Here is a 20000-nt window from a genome sequence, read left to right on the forward strand (position 1 = left end):
ATTATTTCCCATTCTTGCTTGATGTACAACTTAAAGTTGTTCAACAGTACGGGGTCTCCGTTGTCGTATTTTAGGCTTCATAATGTGCCACACATTTTTAATGGGAGACAGGTCTGGACTACAGGCAGGCCAGTCTAGTACCCGCACTCTTTTACTACGAAGCCACACTGTTGTAACGTGCAGAATGTGGCTTGGCATTGTCTTGCTGAAATAAGCAGGGGCGTCCATGGAAAATACCTTGCTTGGATTGCAACATATGTTGCTTCAAAACCTGTATGTACCTTTCAGTATTAATGGTGCCTTCACAGATGTGTAAGTTACCCATGTCTTGGGCACTAATAACCCCCGTACCATCACAGATACTGGCTTTTGAACTTTGCGCCTTTAACAGTCCAGATGGTTATTTTCCTATTTGGTCCGGAGGACACGACGTCCACAGTTTCCAAAAACTATTTGAAACGTGGACTCGTCAGACCACAGAACAGTTTTACACTTTGCATCAGTCCATCTTAGATGAGCTCGGGCCCAGCAAAGCCGGCAGCGTTTCTGGGTGTTGTTGATAAATGGCTTTCGCTTTGTATAGTAGAGGTTTAACTTGCACTTACAGATGTAGCGACCAACTGTCGTTACTGACAGTGGTATTCTGAAGTGTTCCTGACCCCATGTGGTGATATCCATTATACACTGATGTCGGTTTTTAATGCAGTACCGTCTGAGGGATCGAAGGTCACGGGCATTTCCGCTTACGTGCAGTGATTTCTCCAGATTCACTGAACCTTTTGATGATATTCCTTGCAATAGCTCATTGAAAAATGTTGTTCTTAAACTGTTCGACAATTTGCTCACTTATTTGTTCACAAAGTGGTGACCCTCGCCCCATCCTTGTTTGTGAATGACTGAGCATTTCATGGAAGCTGCTTTTATACCCAATCATGGCACCCACCTGTTCCCAATTAGCCTGTTCACCTGTGGGATGTTCCAATTAAGTGTTTTATGAGCATTCCTCAACTTTCTCAGTCTTTTTGCCACTTGTGCCAGTTTTTTTAAAACATGTTGCAGGCATCAAATTCCAAATGAGCTAATATTTGCTAAAAATAACAAATTCTACCAGTTCCAACATTAAGTATCTTGTCTTTGCAGTCTATTTAATTGAATATAGGTTGAAAAGAAATTGCAAATCATTGTATTCTGTTTTTATTTATCATTTACACCAGGGGTCACCAACCTTTTTGAAACCAAGGGCTACTTCTTGGGTACTGATTAATGCGAAGGGCTACCAGTTAGATACACACTTAAATAAATTGCCAGAAGTAGCCAATTTGCTCAATTTACCTTTAACTCTGTTATTATTAATAATTAATGATATTTATCTTTGTGGAATCACTGATCATCTTAATGATTTCTCACAATAAATATATATAGAAACAGATAAATATCAATATGCAACATTTTATTTTTATATTTTCTCTAAGTGCACATTTTTCAAATTGAACATTTTCAAAAGATCACTTCAAAGACAGTCTTGTGAAATCACAATATCCCATTTTAATTAGCTAGCCACTAACATTTTTTAACAAATCATGAATTACTTTGCACCATGTTTGTACAAATAATAACTCATGTAAAATACAAAAGTAAACTCTCAAATTTTTAAATCATGTCACACTTTGAACTGGACACCAAATCTGTTATCTGTTTCTTTGTCAGTTAGTGGGAAGCCTGGCATTGCATGCTGTTAACTAGTGTGTTGTACTCTGGTGTGTAACTTGACACTGCAACTCTGAGTGAGTCTTGCAGATGTGCATCAGTGAGGCGTGTTCTGTGTTTGTTCTTGATTAAGTTCATGTCAGAAAAGGCTGATTCACAAAGATAAGATTTTTCCTCATTGTTTGCGGAACCTTCTTAATCTTTTGGACATATTTTCACAGCATACTGGCCTTAAGCTTAATTATGATAAATGTAAAATGTTAAGGATCGGAAATCTAAAGGGAACGTCCTTTCGAATGGAATGCAAAGTGCCTGTTTTGTGGACAGATGGACCAGTTAGCATACTTGGTGTTGTTGTCCCAGAAAATCTGGAAGATCTAGGCTCAGTAAATTATGATAATCGACTAAGAAAGCTGGACAAAATTATGCAATTATGGAAAGGGAAATCCCTAACCTTGTATGGTAAAATGTCTATTGCCAACTCGTTAATTATTCCTCAATTTATTTATTTGTTTTTGTCATTACCAGCTCCATCACAAAACTTTTTTAAGATTTATGAGCGGAGGGTCTTCGATTTTGTCTGGAACGGCAAACCAGAAAAGATTAAAAGAAAGGTTTTGTACAAAGAGTATGAATATGGGGGCCTGAAACTTCTCAACCTTGAAGCTATGTGTCTGTCTTTAAAAGCATCAATTGTTCCAAAGATGTATTTAAACATTGAGTGGTACACAAATGTCCTGTTGGACAAAAAACATGTACTGTATCAAAAGAAATTATATCCTTTTTTACAAGTGATCCCCTCCCAGAGAGTCTGCTGGGAAACATGGTGAGGTTCATAAAGGAAACAATCCACTCATAGTGGTGTTTTCAATTTTATGTTCCAGAAAAAAGAGACGATATTTTGCAGCAGTTAATATGGATGAACTCTAATATTGTAATAGATGGAAAGCCTTTCTTTTGGAAAAATATGTTTGAAAGAGGAATCCTTTTTGTCAATGATATTATCAATGAGAATGGTAAAATTATGAAGTATGATGAATTTAGAGCTATGTATGGTGATGCTTGCTCAAGCTTTTCATTTTATCAACTAATTGGGAAAAGATGGAAACAAATAATTAATTATGGAACTACTAAATTATTAGTTTGTAAACCTCTAATAAGAAATTCTAGTTGGCAAAAAGGAACTAAAATAAATAGAAAAATATATAATTTTTATTTAATAAAGAAATCTTTGAAGGCTGCCTCATACAACACAAATGGAAAATGGGAGGACTTTTTTGACTGCCCGTTGCCATGGGATGCCATATTCAAACTAATCTATAAAACCACTATCGATGTGCAAAATCGTTATTTTCAAATTAAAATTATTTATAACTTTTTACCCACAGGGAAAATGTTAAAATTATGGAATATGACAGAGTCAGATGATTGCCGATTTTGTTGTCAGGAGCCTGAATCCACCCTGCATTTGTTTTGGCATTGTCATATTGTGTCTTTGTTTTGGGTGGAAGTTGAAAAAATGTGTTTAAGGATTGGTTTGTTTATGAAGCTTAATGTGGTTTCTGTTATTTTAGGAGAGTTCATTGACAATCATGATTTAGTCAATTTAATTTGCTGGGAACGTCTGGCAGAGTCTCCTGTCAGAGAGAGTTTCAATTCCCACCTCCGGAAGAACTTTGAACATGTCACGAGGGAGGTGCTGGACATTGAGTCTGAATGGACCATGTTCCGCGCCTCTATTGTCGAGGCGGCTGATTGGAGCTGTGGCCGCAAGGTAGTTGGTGCCTGTCGTGGCGGTAATCCTAGAACCCGTTGGTGGACACCGGCGGTGAGGGATGCCGTCAAGCTGAAGAAGGAGTCCTATCGGGTTCTTTTGGCTCATAGGACTCCTGAGGCAGCGGACAGGTACCGACAGGCCAAGCGGTGTGCGGCTTCAGTGGTCGCGGAGGCAAAAACTCGGACATGGGAGGAGTTCGGGGAAGCCATGGAAAACGACTTCCGGACGGCTTCGAAGCGATTCTGGACCACCATCCGCCGCCTCAGGAAGGGGAAGCAGTGCACTATCAACACCGTGTATGGTGAGGATGGTGTTCTGCTGACCTCGACTGCGGATGTTGTGGATCGGTGGAGGGAATACTTCGAAGACCTCCTCAATCCCACCAACACGTCTTCCTATGAGGAAGCAGTGCCTGGGGAATCTGTGGTGGGCTCTCCTATTTCTGGGGCTGAGGTTGCTGAGGTAGTTAAAAAGCTCCTCGGTGGCAAGGCCCCGGGGGTGGATGAGATCCGCCCGGAGTTCCTTAAGGCTCTGGATGCTGTGGGGCTGTCTTGGTTGACAAGACTCTGCAGCATCGCGTGGACATCGGGGGCGGTACCTCTGGATTGGCAGACCGGGGTGGTGGTTCCTCTCTTTAAGAAGGGGAACCTGAGGGTGTTTTCTAACTATCGTGGGATCACACTCCTCAGCCTTCCTGGTAAGGTCTATTCGGGTGTGCTGGAGAGGAGGCTACGCCGGATAGTCGAACCTCGGATTCAGGAGGAACAGTGTGGTTTTCGTCCTGGTCGTGGAACTGTGGACCAGCTCTATACTCTCGGCAGGGTCCTTGAGGGTGCATGGGAGTTTGCCCAACCAGTCTACATGTGTTTTGTGGACTTGGAGAAGGCATTCGACCGTGTCCCTCGGGAAGTCCTGTGGGGAGTGCTCAGAGAGTATGGGGTATCGGACTGTCTGATTGTGGCGGTCCGCTCCCTGTATGATCAGTGCCCGAGTTTGGTCCGCATTGCCGGCAGTAAGTTGGACACGTTTCCAGTGAGGGTTGGACTCCGCCAAGGCTGCCCTTTGTCACAGATTCTGTTCATAACTTTTATGGACAGAATTTCTAGGCGCAGTCAAGGCGTTGAGGGGATCTGGTTTGGTGGCTGCAGGATTAGGTCTCTGCTTTTTGCAGATGATGTGGTCCTGATGGCTTCATCTGGCCAGGATCTTCAGCTCTCGCTGGATCGGTTCGCAGCTGAGTGTGAAGCGACTGGGATGAGAATCAGCACCTCCAAGTTCGAGTCCATGGTTCTCGCCCGGAAAAGGGTGGAGTGCCATCTCCGGGTTGCGGAGGAGACCCTGCCCCAAGTGGAGGAGTTCAAGTAACTTGGAGTCTTGTTCACGAGTGAGGGAAGAGTGGATCGTGAGATCGACAGGCGGATCGGTGCGGCGTCTTCAGTAATGCAGACGCTGTATCGATCCGTTGTGGTGAAGAAGGAGCTGAGCCGGAAGGCAAAGCTCTCAATTTACCGGTCGATCTACGTTCCCATCCTCACCTATGGTCATGAGCTTTGGGTTATGACCGAAAGGACAAGATCACGGGTACAAGCGGCCGAAATGAGTTTCCTCCGCCGGGTGGCGGGGCTCTCCCTTAGAGATAGGGTGAGAAGCTCTGCCATCCGGGGGGAGCTCAAAGTAAAGCCGCTGCTCCTCCACATCGAGAGGAGCCAGTTGAGGTGGTTCGGGCATCTGGTCAGTATGCCACCCGAACGCCTCCCTAGGGAGGTGTTTAGGGCACGTCCGACCGGTAGGAGGCCACGGGGAAGACCCAGGACACGTTGGGAAGACTATGTCTCCCGGCTGGCCTGGGAACGCCTCGGGATCCCCCGGGAAGAGCTGGACGAAGTGGCTGGGGAGAGGAAAGTCTGGGTTTCCCTGCTTAGGTTGCTGCCCCCGCGACCCGACCTCGGATAAGTGGAAGAAAATGGATGGAAGGATGAATTATAGTACTCGGTAAAATGTTTATTTTTAAGGCCAAAAACAGATATTCACTTAGTATTACTTTCTTTAAAACATTTATTCAGTATTTTCTAACTTTAGAAAGTTACATGGTTGAAAATGATAATGATGCCAAAAAACATTAAAAAAAGATGAGAAGTCCTCAAAGGCTTATTTTGAAAGTATAATTATGTTTATAGATTATATGATATCTGTTGTTGTGTTCCCTAATTTGAGTGACCTGGACATAATCTGGACTGTACATAAATGCTTATTTTGAAAATGTAATTTTGTTTATAAATTATATGCAATCTGTTGTGTTCCCTAATTTTTTTCTGTGTACATGAATGAAGGTGTGTGTTGCTGAGTCCGACTTGGACATTATCTGGACTTGGCCTGGTTTAAAAAACCCTTCAAACAAATCTAATTTCATTGACAACCTGGTCTGTTGAAGATAAGGCCCTTTTTTAAAAAATAAAATAAGATAAATAAATAAAAAACATTTTCTTGGATAAAAAAGAAAGTAAAACAATATAAAAATAATTACATAAAAAATAGTAATTAATGAAAATTTTAGTGGACCAGCAGCCTATACAATCATGTGTGCTTCAGGGACTGTGTCCCTTGCAGATGTGTTGTCTATGTTGTGGGGACCAGAATATTATTCCCCTAGAGGGGGGGGGGGGTGGGGGGTTACCCACATATGCGGTCCTCTCCAAGGTTTCTCATAGTCATTCACATTGACGTCCCACTGGGGTGAGTTTTCCTTGCCCGTATGTGGGCTCTGTACCGAGGATGTCGTTGTGGCTTGTACAGCCCTTTGAGACACTTGTGATTTAGGGCTATATAAATAAACATTGATTGATTGATTGAATATTGGTAGCAGAAAGAAATAACCCCTTTTGTGTGAGTGGGTGTGGATGAGTGTGCATGGGGGAGGTTGTTTGTGTTGATGCACTGATTGAAAGTGTATCTTGTGTTTTTTCTACGTAGATTAAATTTTTTTTTGTTTTTGTTTTTAGAACAGGCGCGCGGGCGACTCATCTGGTCCTTACGGGCGACCTGGTGCCCGCGGGCACCGCGTTGGTGACCCCTGATTTACACAATGTGCCAACTTCACTGGTTTTGTATATTGTGTGGGCATGTATGTACTTTAAAGATGCACTAGAGGGAGCCACAGATAAGTAGACCGTTGTCCATTTTTCCTGTGTGATATTTTTTCCCTTACCTTCATGGATTTGGGCCTCTTTTCAAGATGGTCCCTCATGATGGACCGGACCTTCTTTGACAGTGGGCTGTCCAGATCAGGAAGAACACACTTTGGGGGAAGAAAAACAAGCACAGTAAAGTCAGTTATGTGTTAAGTTATTGTTGGTAAAATGTTAATGTTAGAAATAGTTCTGACCATGTTGCCTTGCAGGTGGGCGAGCGATGGTACGTTAAAAAGTCCCTGAATAACTTCAGGGGGACTTGACTGGCCCAGCCACAGGAACATAGAGTGGCCGTTTTCTAAAAGGAAGACGCCAGAGTCTGCTAGACGCTCTTCCGTGCAGCGCAGTGGAGCGGGTAGAGCCTCATTGGTGACATCCATGTCGTGCTAAAAGGAAAAATAAAAATACTTCGGTCTTCATTTGTCTTTTTTCCCTCCCCACCTTGCCTTTGCCATACCAGCGGAATGAGGCGCGGGTAGAGCAGCAGCTGAGTGTCCTCCACTCCCATGGCCATGACAGACAGCCTCTGATGGGCCCGATCATCTGTCGACAGTTCCGTACTGGCGGTCAAGGGAGCCGTTTTCATCAGGCTGTTCATGTAGACCGGAAACACCTTCATGGCATCTGGCATGATCAGCTTAACACACACAAACACACCTTTAATTGGAGAAAATCCACACATCCAGTAGATCCCTGCTATTTGTGGTTACTTTCAGACACTTGCTGCAGAAAGCAAAATACTACATATAAATAAAGGGCCCACTCATAAAAAACCCTAAAGATTATCATTTTTGATCAACTCACCCCAACAATACACGTGTCACGCATATTAACATGTTTTAATTCTATGTCATCCTGTCATTCGAATTCAAAACATGAAAATGGGTGGATTTGAATCCATGAAAAATAAATATATATTAACATTATGTAGCTGTAATTCTTAAATGGTAAATGCCATACTTTTGTAAAAACTCTTAAAGCTGAAACTTAACACTTCAATCCCATGCTGATTTGTTAATTTATTCAAAATCAATAATTATGTATACTGTACAAGACAAATCATACAAAAACCGTCACGGTCTAAATACTTCCGGACCTTACTAAAGTTAGGTTCATTTTAACAACATTGATATCCAAGGATGTAAAATTGTGGTTAGATTTACAGTAGCACTCAAATGAATGGACATACTGCTATGAATGAGGTGTTCTAAAACTTTTGACCGGCAGAGTATATAACTTGACCTATAAATAAATTGATTAATGAAGAATACTGTATATATACAGTGTATGCTGTATGACATGTTTTCAAAATTAAGTTGTTTTTTTAGATTCCACAAGAATTTAACATGGAAATCTTTGATTTCAAATATAAATAATTTGACTTATAATTTGATTAAGTAAAATAGACAGCATAAAACATTTTATGTTTAATTGATTCACCATGAATTACTGATTTAGAAAATAATTTGATGTTTAATTTGATTAAAAATGGCAAATGTTCATTTGAAAGCAATGTAATGTGAAAATCTTTTTTTTTCTTAGTATGTTTTTGTTTTTAATTTAGAAACAAAGAAATGTAAATAACTTAAACTCAAAATTCTATCCACCCTATCGATGTGCTTTTATCTTTGTCTGATCTTATTTTAACCTGGCGGATCTACTGTCCAGCCATAAATTCTGCATTACAGAAAGCTAGGAAATGTAATCTTTGTCAATGGAATTCCACTCTTTGAGAGAATGTCAAACACAAACATAAAAAAAGGATACATAAAATAACAATTTGTTTTAAACAATAGTTAGTATTATTTTACTTTTCTACTATAGTATATTTACTATTTATTTTGCTACAAACAGCCTCTTTTGCATGTATACAAATGGTATTGAATAAAGCATATCAGTTTGTATGTTTGTGTGTTCCAGGCTGACCTGGCTGGCGACCGAAGTGCTGGCACAGTTTTTCCTGTAGCAGGCTAGCATGTGGGCCGTCTGGTTGACCAGAATCTCCCGGATGTTCTTTAGTGGCTGGTTCAGGATGGCCCGGTAAGACGATTTGGCGAAGAAGTTGATGAGCGAGTCTGTCTCGCTGCTCTTGTAGAGCTCGGACAAGTTTGAGCTGCATCTTAGGCTGAGATTGAGGATGCGGAGGCGGCGCTGTCCGCTGATAGTGGTATAGAGCAAGGCACACTGGGAACAGAAGGCTATGGTTTAGAAAAATGCGCTAAATAGACGTTGTTATTTTTTTTTTACGCACACCTGTATTAGAGCACCCGTCTCCTCGTTGAGCGCATCGTCATGCTTGAACTCTACTGCCACTGCCTTGTCACAGTCCACCGCTGCCATCTCTACGTCTGTGGTGTTCTTCATGTGGATGGCGCCGAAGAAGTCAGTGGCTCTGAAGCCTGTAGACACACTTTCTTAACTATAGTATTCTATGTTGACTGCATATTAGACGGTATCCCACTCACATAGTATATACAAAATTGATCAAAATATGACACCGCTGAATTTGAAAGAAAAAAAGAGTCTTATAATGTAATATTACTTACCTGTGCTCGTGCGAACGCGCATGATTGCATCAAAACCGATGTCCTTCCGCACTTCCTTCCTCAGATCTTGCAAGAAGTGCTCCCCGTCCGTCTCCACCTGACACATGTAGTATTGTAAATAACCAGCAAATAGCAGGCTCGCGTCTTCATCTGGAAGAAGCTCACCTGGAAGTTGTTGTACTTAAATATGGAGCCGCCCGTATGCGACGGAACGTCCGCCATGGTGGCCACATCCACGTACTGGTTGGGGAAGAGGAAGAGATCCACGCAGCAGCCTTGGGCCACGCAGTCTTTGGACAACTGCTCGTATGTCCCCTTTAGCGGCTGGAAGAGCGTCTTTTCTTTCTCTGTGTTTATCAACTTTTTGTCATCCCTGTTCTTGAGCTTGCCCGGAGCCTCGGCAGTGGGCATGGCGGAGTGGAAGATGAAGAGTTTTCCACTGCACTCTGCTTCCTGCATTGTGAGGGAAAGTAAATGATTAGGAGTTGAATGCAGGGCACAGAGTGTTTGTCATTTCCCCTTCTTGAAGCTGACCTTGAACGCCTCCACCCCAGCCTGAATGACAGGCGCAAAGACTGTTTCACTGTCATTGGTGTCAGCAAACATGTCAGGGATTTGGGTCAGGAGGCTTCAGATAAAGCAGACATTCACTTCAGTATTTAACCTTTACAAATACTGTTATGAAGATTTTTACTTACTTGTGGATGATCGCCCTGGATTCCTGGAAGTTGACTAAGAAGCCGTCAGAGAGTGGTACATACATCTCAGTCATGTCGGACACAACCAACATCTGTGGCTGCGACAGGGAGCTCTTAACATTGTAGAAGTGGAGTGTCTTGTTGTAGGTGATGAAGCCCACCTTCACGGGCGAGCTATCAGCGCCCTCCTCACTGGTGAGTGGGGGATAATTATAAAAACAATACTAATTACCAAGTTTTTTCTAAAATAAATAATATTTTCTATACAGCTTGTCCTCTTGAGGATCACAGGTGAGCAGGTTTTTTGAATGTGGGAGAAAGCCCAGACAACCACGGGGAGAACATTCAACCTCCACACAGAAATGTTTCAATGGACATTTGAACCATTGATCTCTTGAGCAACACGCTAGCCACTAGGCCACCATGCTGCCCAAATATAGTACAGTAGCACTTCAACTTACAAGCTCAATTGATTGTAGGATTGAGTTGTAACTCAAAACACTTGTATCTCAATTTAGCCCCCCGATCATTAACATTAATTTAATCTGTGGTTGACCCCCTCAAAACATCACCATTTTTAAGGCACTGTTTGCAATATTTACACAGATGCCTAGAGGGCGCTAATTTCCCAGTGAATTTTCTACAGTATATTCCGTCTTCTTACAACTTCTGGGACGTAATGATGTAACTATGTACGTACGTAACACATGCATTAGCTTTAGGTGTTGTTAGCTAATAACAGATATTTGTATAGTTAGTGTTCGCTGTCATTGAATGTATATTCTGTCATAACAACAACATGACTGAAAATTGTTTGTTGCTTCTCTTGGACTGCTTTTGTATGTGTGCAGGTGCTCCCTGCGCGTTGAGACAGGGTGAGTGACCGCATATTTTATCCGGGCCAGTAAACATTGTTTATTACATAAACTTAGTAATTGTGAAAAATATAGGCGATTGTAAAACATGTGTGCTGGTGCTAAACCACTAAAGGTAACACAAGCTAGGCAATGGTTCATCCATCCATTTTATACCGCTTGTTCTTGTTATATTTTTTGCTTACAAAAATTTAACTATGAGCAAGTTGCCAACAGCCCCATTAACATGTAACATGACTTTTAAAAGGAAAAACTAACTTTTGGAAAATAAATGTTTAAAAAACAAAAACAATACAATATTGTACTGTAAACAACTACAGTAGTTTACAAAAATAATGTAATTTTATTGAACGGCATTTACCTTGGAGAGCAGACTAATGTAATGTCTCCTTTAGACTGCTTTTCTGTCCAGTGTTGCAAAGTCCACTTATTATAAGCGACTTTGGGCTTGCTTGGCTCAAGAGATCTGGCAGCACGGCCGTCATGTAACAGTAGGAACTAGGAATTCGAAGTTTATGTTGCACACGGACCTTTGAGGGATGAACCGGAGAAGTCAGAGACAGCAACGGACATTTATGTCTGAATAACACCCAGTGAGCAAAGTTGATGCTCACTCATCCAATATGTAGAGTCAAAAGAAAAGAGCAAACTAAAAAATGTCTGGCAGACCATACAGCAGCTCCTCTATATTTTCATGAATTAATGTCCGCTGTGTGGAAGATATTTTGGCGCGAAAGCTATTCTGCTTCGGGTTGGTTCAGATTGACGGTACTGTGGGCACACCACTTTGCCGAGATGTTTGTAAAACATTTGTTTTTCTGATTCACATTCTCAGCTACAGTGGTTGGAGGGCAGGATTGTGTCGATCTCTGGCTGTGTGCTGTGGATTATTAATCACTACTTCGACTGGCCTCAGAAATGCTCGTAGCTCAAATTACACTTGCAACTCATATCTCAAATTAATCGTAAAATGAAGTACCACTCTATCCTAGGTATACCATAAAAATAATAAAACAAAACTGGCAACCACAAAAACAATCAAAAATCTCAAATTGCATTTGTACCTTGGCAGCGTGTCCAGCAGAGTCTTCAGCTCGTTACAAATTAGTCTGACCAACCCGCTTTTAACGTTGTTGTAGGACACGTCGATCATGAAGACGTAGGCTGGTGGATTAGGTAGCTTATTGTTCTGTGGAATCATCATATCAGGAATAAGTCCACTTGTTGTGCTTTAAAAAGGACACAATTCTGAATGTGGTGCTGACTAATGCAATAATGCTTAAAACACCTTGCAGTAGTCCAGGGTAGCCAACATCTCATAGGATCCAAGCGACAGCTCTGCCTTGTCATAGAAGTCCACCCTGCGGCCCATGTGGTCAAGATGTTGGAAGTAGAAGACTGGCACTATGAATAAAGACAAATGGTAATGTCTAACTACGACTTTTACGTCTTATTAGTAGTTTTGATTATAGTTTGGATGCTGCACCTTCATTGATGCAGTTGCAAAAGCAGCACTGATAGCGGCGGCCGCCATCAATGAACTGCATATAGGGACACATGTAGGCCTTGCATCGGTTGCAGCGGATGGGACCACTTTCGCCGTGGTTGACGAGGTACAGCGGCGTCTGTCCAAGAGGAAGAGACACAAAGGCATGAGATTAAGTTGTATTAGCTAACATCTGAAAAAGTTGAGAGCTTGACATGTTCTCAAAACATCGTCTGTTCTCCTCCAGATGCAGTGTTGGATAAAGGAGAAACACTAACATTGCCTAAAAAGGCACACGCAAAGAGGTGAGCGACCAGGATAGTATTTAGGACACAACAAGGAATCTCATACGATGTCTCATGACCAGTACAAGAGAACTATTTTTTCATGTTAAATGAATGGTATTGGAGTAAATTTAAGTGCTGAAAGTGCCTTGCATCTACAGTATTAAGGACATTTGTCTGCACGAATTACGGTGTTGACCAGAATATAAAACGCTCCCCGATGACCTCTTTTTGGAAAAATATTATGAATATACGACTTAAATTGGAGATTCTACAACCAAGTCTCAACGTTACTGTAAAGGAATTCAATTGTGTTATAATATATATTTGATAAAAATAACAACAATTGTAATGTAGCGGAGACTGTTTATTTGCTTCTCAATTTAAAAGAACAGAACATTTTCAAATGTGCCGATGGTAGAAAAAAAGAAAGTAAGGAATTTATTGCGGACTCCCTAACGAAATATGAAAGAGAATAAAGCACGTATTAAAAATTACAGGGAGAATAATAAAGCGTACACAAACCTCTTCACGCAGCATTTCCAAACTGATGAACAATAACTCTGTATTCCACACAACTGGCAAGATAAATGGTAATGGTAAATGGGTTATACTTGTATAGCGCTTTTCTACCTTCAAAGTACTCAAAGCGCTTTGACACTATTTCCACATTCACCCATTCACACACACATTCACACACTGATGGCGGGAGCTGCCCTAACCACGACCCATCAGGAGCAAGGGTGAAATGTCTTGCTCAAGGACACAACAGACGTGACGAAGTTGGTAGAAGGTGGGGATCGAACCAGGAACCCTCAGGTTGCTGGCACGGCCACTCTCCCAACTGCGCCACGCAGTCCCCAAGATAGTCCATAACAATAGCAACCAAGTTAATCTGGAACACGGGGCACAAATGGTCTTTTCCTTTGGATTTAAAACTCCTTCCATCAATCCACAGAGCCTTTGCTGCTTTATGAATGAACTCAGAGACATTCAAAATTTTTGTTTTCATGATTCTCGTTTAAAAAATTCCTTTAAAAAAAAACCTCTCTGCCGTCTGTCTTTCTTTACTTCGAAACCTGCCTCCACTACGATACATTCTTGGTCGTAGTGTCATGTTCGTAGCGCAATCCAAGATCATTTCTTGACGCTGTTCGCTATTTAACATCAGTATAGCCATTAGAGACGTCATATTTCTAATCTGTGTCAATGTTACAGCGGGCATCACAACATAGCTAGGGCTCTTAACTTGTCAGAAGCCACAGACGCCGAGTGTGACGTCATATAGGTCAACCAGAATATAAATGAATTAACCGCGCTAAAAGGAAATAAGCGCCTCCCCAGTGTACGGAAGGCACACTGCGTATGACCAATAGTCTCATTAGAGAAAGTGCATGGACACTTGGACTTCACACACAGACGCGAAAATACAAAAAAAACGAACTATTTGAGAAATCAGACTAATTTAGTGCATGGAAACGTAGAGACAGACAGGCACCAATACAGAGGTATCATAAGATTAAACATACAATCTATTAAAGAGTCAACATTTTAAGAATTAATCAAAGATAGAAGTCTTCACAATGAGTCTATTAGAGAGCTAAAATTGCTGAGAGTTAATCAATAGTCAATATAATAGTGTGCAGCTTTTAAATAACACAATATGCTTTTCTTTTTGAGGAAGTTAAATTTTGTGTTTTGTTGTTTGTTTTCATTGCTATTTTAACTGCTTTTTTAATATATAAACGCGGTTAATGTTTTTTTTTAGCATTTTACCTTTCCTTTCTTATAATCGGACATTTTATTAGTCATTTAAATGTTTGTAACAGCTGAATGAGCAACACAGTTACAGTACAAATAAATATTTATGAAGGAATTAGTCATCTTTGTTGTTATTATGCACATTCCTAAAATAACTTAAACTGCATTTTTATAGCCATTAAATATATATACCGTACATTGTATTATCTGATTGGTGGACTAGTTGTTAAGATAATCATTGACTAATCGACTATCAAAATAATCGTTAGTTGCAGCCCTAGTTTCAACACAATATTTTCACACAGAACACTGCATCACAACTCCGTCACTCACTAGAAAAACAATATCAAAATCAATATAATTGTTATTTTAAAAATCTATAAAAATCATTGATCAAAAGCCTCTGTTATTTTATCAGTGATAGCATTGGCATTAATTAGTTTACTAGCCTAGCTTGTAAACATAGCGTATAAACTACTAGAGCAAGCCACACAGTCCAACCTCATTGCGGCCATTTGCGTTCTTAAAACTTTTTTTAACCAATTAGATTTTTCGCATTTTTTTTATTTGACTGTTGTTTTTAAACCCAATGTGAATCTCTCAACCATCAATAAAAGACCCTTCTGCACACACACACATTAATATATAATAATCCAAAAGAATATTAATTTTATAAAATTACTATCTTATTCTGGGGGGTTTTATTGGGTAACTTGCTAATTTACCATATTGATCCTAATATCAGACAGTAGTTAGGTAGTTTTTCTTCGCAAAATGGCCCTAAAAACCAGATGTTTAATATTCAAGGTCTAGGGATTTACAGTGCAGTGAAAAAGTGTGCTTGCTTATATTCAGGGTCATCTTATTTTTGGGTTATTATGTTAATCAGTATGTTAACTTTTTGGCAATTAAGGGAAACTGAGGAAATACAGTCCTACCTCGTCCTTTGGCAAGCTGGCAAACGGTTTGACAATGCACGCCAAGGGGACCTGGCACTGTTTGGCTAGATCTGAAGTGCACGGCAAGCAGTAAGTGGTGCAGCGCATAAACCTGGGACTGGCATTGCCTAAATCCAATCAAATGTAGAGTAAATCAAATAATGCAAACAACAAACTAATGTTAATGGGATAATACCTTGGTCTTGCACTGTAAAGTTGGTGGTGACCAGAGGTGGAACTTGTCCTCTGGTGTTTGTGCTAAAGACTTGTCCTCCATATTTGGCTTGGTCATCATCAATGACTTGAATCTGGAAGGAACAAAAAGCATACGAATTAGCATATTATAACACTTCCCATTAAATCAATTCTAGAGTACGCACTGTGCTGGGAATAGAGTCCAGGTCCAGTTTCTTTTGAGGCGGACCAGCAGGGAAGCCCATAAGTCCTGGCTGGGGTCCCGCCATGTGGCCTCCAAATGGAGCTGAATGCAAACAAAGGCATGGCAAAAGGATTTTAAAGTTTTTACCTCCAAAAATATACCTCAAAGTTAGTCATGTAAGCTAACTAGCAATTAGCGTGCTCACTTGCTTCTCCAGTAAAATAACAGTATCATCAGTCTGTGAGTCTACCAAAGTTCAGTTGGTGATCAATCACGTTTTTACGATAATTCTAGTGTAAAACGGTAATACTAACCGTCTGGAGTTTTAGTGCGGTAATATTGCTAATCATTACATCCCTTGTATGTGCTTGCTGTGCATATCCTCCGCCCAAAAAAATGCCCCTTGTGTTTTTTTGTGATGCTAACACTGAAGGGCATAGGTAATGGCAAATATGAAGTGTGGTGATGCAGCTTATTGCGACCTTTATGTCAGCATACAAACATTATTAAAAAAAACTACTAAAAGACGGTATTGTTCTGCAGCATACTAGCTTCTTTTACACATGTAATAATAAAACAGTTAACCTACCTGCTTGCTGTGGGTATCCAGGTGGAGCCGCAGGCCCAGGACCAGGCTGCTGAAAGCCTCCAGAACCACCAGGATGAGGAGGTGGTGCTCCAGGGAAGGGATGACCCATTGGAGGACCGCTCATGGGCATGCTCGACTGGGGCTGCATGTGGGGCGACTGCGGTCCCGAGGGCATCTGAGACAGAGGGGGTGCACCGAAAGGTTGCTGGAGGCTTGTCGCAGATGGGGGGGAGTTCTGGTGCACTGGTGCCGAAGCTTTAACGAGGAAAAAATGGGTTCATTAGAGAGGTTGTGGAAGTATTGGTTTATGTTAAGCATAGCTTACCATAGTTTCCCATGTTCATTGCACTCATCTGATTGGTCAGCTGCATGGCTGGAGGCGGGGCAGAAGTGGCCCTGCTGTCGTATGCTGGGGACTGCAGCGGTTGTCCGTAAGCACCAGGGTACCTTAGGTTTAACAAATCACTTGATCAATTAATCGATGAATGCATGAATTAATTCAAAAAATACATTTACTTCCATTTACCTTTGGGGGTGAGCCCCATTCTGCTGGTTATTTGGACTGTAAGGAGTGGACACTGGAGGCGGCGATTTCATCCCACCTGAAACATGGTGAGGATTTAATTTTTGGTATTTAACCTTGTACTGGCTCATTTGTCTGACCAGTACCTGGGCAATTATTTTGACTCCCATTGTGAGCAAAAGATGGGTCTGGGGGCCAGTGGGTTTGTGTTTCTAAATTAAATACAAATATAAATATGTATTTTAAAAAATATATATAAATATATGGCACCATTAACTGTTGTCTGCCTTTATCGCTGACTTATGATTAGCTAATAGCTTGTGTAATTTCACCGCGTCAAGTTTTTTAATGCCTCTGGACATCGAATTTAATGTATTTTAATGCCATTTAAGGCCTTAATTTTGGCAAAAATCCTTTGCATGACATTTAATGCGTTTTAATGACACGCGGAAACTCTGCAAAACAAACAGAACTATGAGGCACATTGCAATGACATACGTTACACCCCTCATGATTTTTCAATTGCATCTGAGGCCATGTCCACACGGTCACCTATGCAGTACTTAAAAAAAAAGCCTTTTCGATGTTAAAACGATCTACATCCACACAAGTCCAGATTCAAAACCGTCTCTGTCCACACATTTACCAGCTGTCACGCACATTTTCCAATCAGAAGCCCAGTAGTGCAGCCACAGCTTACCTGGCAGTTTTATAACGTCTCTGCGCTAGACTAGATGTACAATTACATGTGTATTACCGCCTGAGCGTGTTATGAAGCGCATGGACGCAATTTGCTCCTGCACAAAATGAAAACAAAACACTTGTGGCATTATAACACCTCTGTTCATCAATATAGTGATCTATTAGATGTACAATAACTGTACATTACCATTAAAAATCAGCCACTTCCATTGAGCCCAGGAAAGATCATGGATGTTTTTTGTGCGCGGTATAAAGCACATACACCAACATTTGTAAGTGAACATCTTATGTTCTGTTCTGTTAAGGTTTAAAAACATGACATTTTGTTGCACATTTTTGTATGACAACCGTTTTATTGCTCCACACACGCTGAAGGCGGAGTTGTTTAAACTATTCACACTAGTCTTGATTTTGAAAAGTCTATGTTTTTAAGGACATAAGTATACGTTTGAGGGTAAACACATAGGAAAGTATGTGATTTTTAAATATCTGTGTTTGTGTGCATAAGGGTTGAACGGTATTCCGGTATTAGTATAGTACCGCAATACTAATGAATCATATTCGGTACTATATCGCCTCTGAAAAGTACCGGTCCGCCATGCACCCCTGTCATCATAACGTTGTGTCACTGCTGGTTTACGAGCAGATGAGCATGTTACGCAGTGCACAATCACAGAGTACTTACAAGCAGACACAGTGTGTAGACAGAAAAGGGAGAACGGACGCATTTTGTCTTAAAAACTAACGATAAAGTTGAAGTTATAACACTGAAACGCCCTCAGGAAGAGGTGCTTTAAGACATGGCTAGCTAGCTAGCGGCTAAAGTCCAGCCCCAGTCTGCAGTGTTTTAGCTACTTCTAAATCAATAATCCTCGCCTCCATGGCGACAAATAAAGTAAGTTTCTTACAAGTATCATCCCTGCAGGACGAGGAATAGCTGAACATGCTTCACTACACACTGTAGCTCACTGGCATCAACATGTAAACAAACGCCATTGGTGGATCTACGGCTAACATCCACTGTAATGATACCAAGTATAGTAGCGTATCTAGTCGATACTACTATGATTACATCAATATTTTTTGGCATCACATCTTCTTTCGTTTAAAAAAATGTTATATTATGTTTATAAACTCAGGAAATATGTCCCTGGACACATGAGGACTTTGAATATGACCAATGTATGGTCCTGTAACGACTTGGTATCGGATTGATACACAAATTTGTGGTATCATCCAAAGCTAACGTAAAGTATCAAACAACAGAAGAATAAGTGATTATTATATTTAAAAGAAATGTAGATAAAATATGTTAAAAGAGAAAGTAAGCAGATATTAACAGTAAATGAACAAGTAGATCAATCATTTATTTTCTACCACTTGTCCTTAATAATGTTGACAAAATAATAGAATGAAAAATGACAATATGTTACTGCATACGTCAGCAGCTAAAAATTAGGAGCCTTTGTTTGCTTACTTACTACTAAAAGACAAGTTGTCTTATATGTTCACTATTTTATTTAAGGACAAACTTGCAATAAGAAACATATGTTTAATGTACCGTAAGATTTTTTGTTAAAATAAAGCCAATATTGCAATTGTTTATGGTCCCCTTTATTTAGAAAAGTATCTAAATAATTTTGGTACCAGTACCGGTATCAAAACATTGGTATCTGGACAACACTAGTGTCCATGCAATGTCAGTGTTTGTTGGTTGACCTTTTCACGGTCTTTACTCACCTGTCTGAGGTCCTTGGAATGTTTGCGGTGCTCCTCCTCCATAGTGTCCATAATTGGGTTGCGCAGGACCGGGCCTGAATCCACCTTGGTAGCCCCCCATCCCCGGCTGGGCCTGGGAGTAGGGGGGTGCAGCGACATAACCCTGTTGACTCATTCTGATGCTCTTCTCATGCCACAATAAGCGGGTTTACGGACAGCCTGTGGAGGGTAGAAAGCAAAGGTAGAATCATCTCTAAAATAAAAACTAAAAATGGTAGTGATTAGTGACTCATAATGACCTCATGCAATAATGTGCACATATTATGGACCTTTGAGATGCTGCTGGGAAGCAGATAAGATTATCTTTGTGGGTTTCCTATCTATGTAAGAGTGAAAAAAATTAACAGAAACATGCTTGTTGACACTTTAATGTCGAAATATACATTGTCAATACGTCACATTGTATTTAAACTCATGGTTCCTTTTCTGCTCGGATAGTTGCCACGTCAAAGCCTGTTATAGAGGATAAATTCACCTTTTGGATTGCATTATAAATCTTAAATAAGCTTAATTTTGTTACATTGCAATACAAAAAAAAAGCAAAAGGGAATGAAATGTTGACACTGGGGCATCTTTGCTATTAACACACCTACTGAGGAAAGTACATAAAACGTCCGAACACAACGGCGTCCAACGCAATTATTATTATCATTAATATTATCATTATGATTATGAAGTGATAAATAAATGTTGTCGTTTTTTATTTACCTGTGTGTAGGGGTAGAGTTCGCCTGGTGTGTTGGTTGTTGGCAATGCAGAGTGCCACGT

General features: G+C 40.7%; 1 protein-coding gene across 3 annotated transcripts in view; it reads right to left on the bottom strand.

Moving 5' to 3' along the window:
- sec24d (SEC24 homolog D, COPII coat complex component) overlaps positions 1-20000 on the bottom strand; it is a 23239-nt gene that overhangs the window by 3202 nt on the left and 37 nt on the right. Inside the window, exons 1-21 of one of the 3 annotated variants that reach the window (XM_062067002.1) lie at positions 19941-20000; positions 19472-19511; positions 19194-19391; positions 16755-16830; positions 16554-16675; positions 16229-16483; positions 15641-15741; positions 15457-15568; positions 15261-15388; positions 12278-12416; positions 12080-12195; positions 11856-11980; positions 9917-10108; positions 9753-9846; positions 9384-9671; positions 9219-9315; positions 8926-9071; positions 8599-8856; positions 7130-7309; positions 6867-7058; positions 6690-6779 (exon numbers count right to left, since the gene is read on the bottom strand). The exon at positions 19941-20000 is cut by the window's right edge and continues 27 nt beyond it. In XM_062067002.1, the coding sequence (XP_061922986.1) occupies positions 6690-6779; positions 6867-7058; positions 7130-7309; positions 8599-8856; positions 8926-9071; positions 9219-9315; positions 9384-9671; positions 9753-9846; positions 9917-10108; positions 11856-11980; positions 12080-12195; positions 12278-12416; positions 15261-15388; positions 15457-15568; positions 15641-15741; positions 16229-16483; positions 16554-16675; positions 16755-16830; positions 19194-19347 (2865 nt within the window). In that variant the 5' untranslated portion in view covers positions 19348-19391; positions 19472-19511; positions 19941-20000. Of the gene's footprint in view, positions 1-6689; positions 6780-6866; positions 7059-7129; positions 7310-8598; positions 8857-8925; positions 9072-9218; positions 9316-9383; positions 9672-9752; positions 9847-9916; positions 10109-11855; positions 11981-12079; positions 12196-12277; positions 12417-15260; positions 15389-15456; positions 15569-15640; positions 15742-16228; positions 16484-16553; positions 16676-16754; positions 16831-19193; positions 19392-19471; positions 19553-19940 lie in introns of all 3 variants that reach the window. The other 2 variants (XM_062067004.1, XM_062067003.1) reach the window with 2 other exon arrangements.

The sequence above is a fragment of the Entelurus aequoreus genome, linkage group LG12 (assembly GCF_033978785.1).
Source record: "Entelurus aequoreus isolate RoL-2023_Sb linkage group LG12, RoL_Eaeq_v1.1, whole genome shotgun sequence".
Lineage (NCBI taxonomy): Eukaryota > Metazoa > Chordata > Actinopteri > Syngnathiformes > Syngnathidae > Entelurus > Entelurus aequoreus.